Raw genomic sequence first — 7,426 nt, 5'->3', positions numbered from 1 at the left:
TCAAAGGCCCTCTGTGCATGCCTGTTGGCAAGGCAGCCCAATTATGGTTTGGCCTTTCCAACAATGACTCAGGACATAACCATAAACAAATACGATACGCCCATACATAGACAGGACCACGGCCACATCACTATAACTTAGACAAAATCATAAACAGACCCTATACGCCCATAGGCATACAGTATATGGAGATCTGGTTGTCCAGAGCCACAGATGCGACAGCTCCAGATTGCCCGGCATATAGGCATTGATATCTAGTTGTCCATAACCGCCGATCCAAACAATATTATGCTCCTATGTATGCAAGTCTCTGGCTCAGACATATCCGTCGGATCAGCTTGGGGTGCGACGTCACATTGGTGCAGTGTTGATTTCGTCGACTAAAACGAAACGAAAAATGTTCGTCGACTACCTTTTTCCACTGATGAAAACTAAACGTAAACTGAATGAAAACTAAGCTATTGATGACTAAAACTAAGACTAAATATATTGACAATTTCGTCTACAAATAAAAACTAGACTAAAATGTTAGGAAGGGACTAGTGGACAAGAGATCAAGTATAAATCATTTTACACTAAGGGTTGCATGCTGAAAATAGCCGATCTACAAGATCACAACGTGTCGCAGCTTGTAGATCGGCTATTTTGTGCAAAATCAGTCATTACGTCAGCATCAAGGTTTAGTCGACTAAAATCTGACATGACATTTAGTTGACTAAAACTAGACTAACACTAAAACATTCCAGGTGACTAAAATGTGACTAAAACGAAACTATTCAAGAGACTACGACTAAAACTAAAATCAAAATTTGCTGCAAAAAACAACACTGTATTTGTGTGAGGGCCTCATTGCAGCCCGAACCTCTAAATAATAATATACTGTAGCAGCAGCTCTACAAGCTCACAATGTGTCGCAGCGCCAGCCATTGTAAGCTTCTTTTATCTGCCCATTGGTGTGCCTTGGGCACGGAACGTGTGAAAACCCCTGCCCAGGACAACAGTGGGGGGTCGGCAGACACAGGGGGCCATGTAGTACACAGGGGGAACTGAGAAAATGGAAAGCAACAAAACCAGTGCGAGCACTAGCTTTGGGTTATGCAAGACGCAGCGAGCTAGGACAAGCAGGAATCTACCTTTAGTGGTGAAATATAACCACTAAAATTCCATTACTTCGTCTACTTCTTAAATCTAGGTCATATTTCACTGAATCCTAATCAGTTCAACTGAACCCTGATATTGGGTGTCTGATGTAAATCTAGGCAAGAAGATATTCTATAAACACGGATGTCAATCCTGCGAACTTACATGAACCCCCCCCCTTCACATAACAACTCACTCCAGCATCATTACACCATTACAAATGTTAGGAAGGGACTAGTGGACAAGAGATCAGTATAAGTCATTTTACAATTAGTTGCATGCTGAAAATAGACGATCTACAAGCTCACAACGCATCGCAGCTCAAGTGGAAAAAAAAGTCCCACAAAATACATTTTGTTCAACTAAATCAACTGTAGATTTAGTAGACACTAAAGCATTCAAGGTGACTAAAATGTGACTAAAACTAAAACAACACACCTCGTCTTGAATGTTAAAAAGACAGATGGTGTTTGAGACCTATAGGGGAGTTGGTGACCACGGGCCATGAAACGATCTCACAGGTGGATCTCCTCTATAAATACCTTGGTGTTTTTATTTACAACTCATGAACCTGGAACACCCATGTGGCCTACATGTGTAGCACAATACAATGACTGCACTTCCTCACCTGCATCAACTTTCTTAGAGTTCACACAGTGCTGATCACTATTTTATGTTTAATACTTAAACATACAAACAGAAAGGTAGGAGCGCACACCAGTACTGGAGAGGTGCTGACCACAGGAGATAAAACTATGACTGAGAAAGGAGAGAGGCCACACAGCTCGTAGTCACGATGCCATTGCCGAAACGTTGGAAAAATAATAAATGCCAGTGGGTGATGCAACCAGACTTCCAAATCGTATTAGGACTTTTGACAATCTACCTACCACACCTGTCCACATTAGATAGCCTTATCAGATATGGCATGATTTCTTGTTAAAGGAAAAGTCTCCATGCTCCCACTGATGCAGACTGTATGGTAGATTATAAGAACAGCATCCATCCTTGCAATCTACTTACAAACAGGCTATACCTAAAGGCAAGCCTAGACCCCCTACCTACATTATAGACATGGTCTCTCTCGTCATATCTTTAGAAAATATCCTGTTTCTCACTCCACTCGAGGACATCTGTAGCTGGTGATGTTATTACATTTTATATAGATTTAGAGGCATTTAAGTAACAGCCTTAATTGGCTTCATGAGGTGTGAACAATGTATTCTGTGTCTCACACACCATGCCAATAATTCCAATGACAAAAAAAATGTCCTCCAGAGAATGCATGTTAGTACACCATTGTCATGGACACGTAGTGAAAGTGATCATGTGTAGCACCAAATTCTACCAGGTCAGCCTCAGACAGAGAGGACACATAAAATTCAATGTCACATATGCATGTAAACTAGCCAAGAAGAACTCGTCACCACTGTCAATGGGGAAGTCCCATTATAACTCATTGACATGCAAGGCACGGTGTGGGGAGAGAGGGGTTGGAATGAGAATGGAGAGGGGCTGGGGAGTGGGGTGGGACAGTGAGTGAGTGAGAGTGTAATGGAACGAGAGAGAGAGAGAGAGAGAGAGAGAGAGAGAGAGAGAGAGAGAAAGGGGCCTGGGTGAGCGAATGCCATGGGCAACAAACAATGCAGTAGGCCCACTTGCCCAGGGGAGGGGGGGGGGGGGGGGCTCCCTTATGGAACAGTGGCTCAGTGTTATGCCCGTATACCAGGTCGACTGAGGGGAGCTGCCCTTTGCCTTATTTATCAGTGGATCCTTGAGGCCGTGCGACAAGCGGCCTACATTACACGCAAGCTGTAAGCGGCAGACAGATAATCAGGACAATAAAAAGGAGAGCATCTCCCATGCCAACCCTAGCTGGGACGGGACAGGGTGGGGATGGGAATTGTGTGTATGTGTGTGTCAATTGGAGGAGGGAAGGGGAGGTGGTGGTGGTGGGGGGGGGGTTGAAGAGGAGGAGAGGGGAGGAGTTTATATATAAAGGAAGGTCATTGGGCATTTGGAATCCCACGGTCTGTCAGCATCTCAGCACCTGCCACAACGCTTCGACCCTGCAGCCATGGCGTTTAACGGAACCTGGAAAGTTGACCGCAGCGAGAACTATGACAAGTTCATGGAGGAGATGGGTGAGTTAAGTGACTCATAGCATGTGTATGTAGATCTGCATGTCTTTCACATGCCCCACAGTGCGCATTATGCAACTCTATATGAATATAATGTAACTCTATTCCCTGGTTCAATAGTTTTACCTACTGTTTGGGATTTTAATGGTGGCATCTCTTATTTATGAGGCCATCTTGTTGGTTCAACGCGTGTGTGTGTGTGTGTCATCATAATGCATTAGAGCTACTGTATGGGACTTTAAATGAATTGCCCTCGCATGAAATGCAGACCAGCCTCTCGACTTCTGCTAAAATAAAAAAAGAACGTTTTCGCTACTCACTCACCAATACAAAGATGGTTTTGGTCATTAGAAAGACTACTTTCCCCAGTGGATGCACTCTGAGCCCAGGACCACACGTATAAAATGAACTTTTTGGCCAGAAAGCGATTTTCTTTTCACCAAAATGAAAAATCCTGCCAACGGGATTTTCTCTTGGCAATATCGGTAGACGGTGCAGTGGAGTAACTAAAAGTATTTCATGCGAGGGAAATTCATTGAAAGTCCCATAGCTCTAATCTAATGCAATGCAGCAACGGCATTAGGGCTATGTATGGACCAGAGCTAACTGCAAGTGTGGACTAGTTTGAAACATGATTAATGTCTAACAGTAAAACGAACAGTAAAAGGAAGGCATGTTGATAATCTGGTTCAGTACTTGGAAGGCATAGCATAGTGGGGACAAAATAATACTAGACATTTGATTACTAGGCCAATATAGCCTACAGGCCAGGCAACACTAGAGTATATGACATTTACAAGTGGTTTCTGTACTCTGTACTGTATAACTTAAGCTTAAGGCAAGCTCGAGAGGCGTTGTGTAAACATGCAGACAGCAGACCTGCTATACCGTACTTTCAAAGCATATGTCTTCAAAATAGCAGTGCATAGTTTGTTGCAGCCAAGTATATTGTCAGACATTCCCTGAAATGTTTCCATGCTTGCCTGTTGTTCAACCAGGCGTTAATGTAATGAAGAGGAAGCTTGCGGAACATGACAACCTGAAAATCATCATTGAACAGACAGGGGACAAGTTCCACCTCAAGGAGTCAAGCACCTTTCGCACCAAAGACATCGATTTCACCCTGGGTGTCCAGTTTGACTATGCCTTGGCAGATGGCACCGAAGTCTCAGTGAGTATCGTTGGTGTTTACGCATGCAGTCAAGTGCTTTGCTCAAGGCCATATTTGCCACTAGAGGTACTGCAGGTGAAATTGAGACAAAAAAGCAACAGTTTCTGCCATCAAACTCGGAAAAAAGTAGATAACTGCTGAAAAAACTATATTGAGAAGTTTAGATTCACTTCCATCTATTTGTCCAAAACTGAGCAGTATGAAAGTGCCTAAACAGCTAAATCTAGAGTGACAATGACCCTTTGAAAGATCCACAAGGATCTATTTGTAGGCCTACACTTTCACAGACACTTACACTCTTATGTCACTGTGCACTCGAATATGTATGCACAGTGCACACAACAACCTAGTGCAGCTCAACACACTATACACACTGGAATAAACTCAATTCAAGCATCTTAGTTTCCCCTACTGTCATGTTATGTGTCTACATATGTATCCATTATATCTCTGCCAGGGTGTGTGGGAGATGGATGGGGAAGTGCTGAATGGAAAATTCACCAGAAAAGACAACAGTAAGGTTTTGACCACCACTCGATCTCTGGCTGGAGGAGAGCTTGTACAGGTTAGGTTTTGTTCTATTCAAAATTTCATTTTTCACATTTTGTTTTGGTGGATCTTAGATGAGATTTTTTTGTTTTGTTGCTATTGATTTATATTTGGGAGATTTATTCTGAGTGCAATGAACAACAGTTTCGTAGTTTTTGTTCACAAACATTCCTCTTTTCCTCGCAGACATACAACTATGAGGGAGTGGATGCCAAGAGGATTTTCAAGAAGCAATAAAGTCCAGGGATATTTCACATTTAGGTCTTTAGGTTTTTCTAACAATTAGACTAGATCAAGTGTATTTTCTGACATACCTCAACCCCTTATAGACAAACTTTGAAAAATGTTTGGGAGAAGCACTGAATTAGGACCACTGATTTCAAGTGCCTGACACAGCACATTCGCTGGGCCTTTCAGTTCATTACTATGCTGGCTAAACCGTTTCCACACCATGGACCAAGGTCGGATCTAAATTAAATCAATTCAACAACAGAGATGAATGATGGATACATTGTGTTTTAGTCTGGGGCTAAGGTTAATGCCTGTCTGGGAAACTGGACCCCAGAGGAAGGTCGCTTGGCAGCAACTTCAAACCTGCTCTAGAAACCTAATTTGAAAACATTTTTCCCCCTGTTGTGCAACAATCCGGTCCAGGGTGTCACAAATAGAGGGTCATTTTGTATTAAAGGTTTTGATATATGTGGTGGTATTTCACAATAAATAAATAAAACATTTTGTGCCAATTATTATGTATTCATTTGATTGTAGACACATTCTTACTGGCCAAAATGTATTTGTGATATATTATATCATAATACAATATAATTTATCATGTGATATACATGTATCAACAGGGTCCACAAAATACAGTTTTTGTGAAATCTATTTAAATGAAATATATTTTTTGCTTATCGGTTACATGCTGTAGTGCCATGAAACACAACATACTACATACTGCACATACATACACCATTCAAACCAGAAATTTAAACGAGGCCAGGCACAAGTTCAACCAAAAGAGGGCGCCATAACCCAATGCAATATTTGGCAGAAGTAGGAACTCATGGGTGTCACACAGAGAAGTGAGTTCTCTTTTATTAAACTATTTGTAACTAGTACCTTACTGTCTCCTGAGGAAAGTTTGTTTAGTTGTTTTTCACAGGGGGGAGGGGGCATGCAAGCATTATTTTTTTATTATTTACTATAGCCCTACTAGACCCCAAGAAATTACATCTGGACACAACATATCACAGAACCTTCTGTGGTTTGACACATTCAGTAGATCCCGTGATCTTTTGTGGCCAGATGTAATTTATTGGGGTCTAGTAGGACTATAGTAAATAATATAAAAATTGTAAAAAAAAATACATAATACATATTTAGCCCCTGCATGCTCGAATGCCCCCCCCCCCCCCCCCGTGAAAAACAGCTAAAATCCCTAAAATGAAAGAAAGCAGCAAATGAAAAAATATGAACACTCATATTTTACTTTCTGTAATAACAACCTAAAAAATGAACCTTTGTTGAAAAAAACTAAAGTTGTCCTTTAACAGCAGCCAAAGTACAATTATTGTGCATGATTGGATTTATTTTCATTAAGTTGTAGATTATAGGAACCTTACCCTTGCAACATCCTCTTGCTGACATCTAGCCTACTTAGATGAGGTAGCCTGGGCTTATTAATAGTTTATTATAGTTATAATCAGCTGGCTCCAATCACATGATGACCATGACAGCCTCAGACAGTCTTGTGTTGTCATCATGTGCCTGCCGTGAGTTACAGCACCCAAAGCAGTGAACTTGAGACACACACACACACACACACACACACACACACACACACACACACACACACACACACACACGATGAAGTTATGAAAGTGTCAGACAATATGCTATTCATTCATTTGTAGAATACTGTGTATACAACCCCCTGTGTTTTAATCAATGCCAGTGAAGGAATATGAATAATCAACATGCACCTTTTGTCACTCGCCACAAGAGGCCGACCTGGCCTCACTTACGACTTCTGCATTGATTTGTGAATTCATTATAGGCCTATTGCTTAAAGTTGCCTGGTATCGAGTCTGATAAATTGATCCAACGCTATAGTTGGATAAAAATGCTAGACAAAAGTTGTAAGGCTGGGATGGCTTAGGGTTGACGACAGATAGAGTAGCCTACAGCATCTTGCAATGGGTCTGGTGTCTGACTCTGGTCTACAAGATTCGCTCCACCACCAACATACCCATACCTGTCTAAATACTTCCTTAATGTCAACGAAAGGGTGAGTTCAACAAACTGCACGTGCAACCCAGATTTGGCTCAAACAAAGGATTAAATTCATTTTCATAGGACTACATCCAAACAGAAAAGTCCTAACAGATTGTATTAAATGTCAAACTCACCAACATTGCAGCTGTAC

General features: G+C 41.6%; 1 protein-coding gene across 1 annotated transcript; it reads left to right on the top strand.

The window, feature by feature from the left end:
• The first annotated feature begins 3,158 nt into the window (after positions 1-3,158).
• Positions 3,159-5,744, top strand: LOC308334912 (fatty acid-binding protein, intestinal-like). The gene is made up of 4 exons (XM_080791809.1): positions 3,159-3,284; positions 4,280-4,452; positions 4,910-5,017; positions 5,188-5,744. Exons 1-4 carry the CDS (start codon positions 3,218-3,220, stop codon positions 5,236-5,238), a joined length of 399 nt encoding a protein of 132 aa, XP_080647935.1. The 5' UTR covers positions 3,159-3,217; the 3' UTR covers positions 5,239-5,744.
• The last annotated feature ends 1,682 nt before the right edge of the window (positions 5,745-7,426 follow it).

This window comes from Protomyctophum bolini (assembly GCF_963924005.1).
Source record: "Protomyctophum bolini genome assembly, chromosome: 20".
NCBI lineage: Eukaryota > Metazoa > Chordata > Actinopteri > Myctophiformes > Myctophidae > Protomyctophum > Protomyctophum bolini.
Note: the sequence above shows the minus strand (reverse complement) of the source record. Positions and strands in the feature narration are given on the sequence as shown.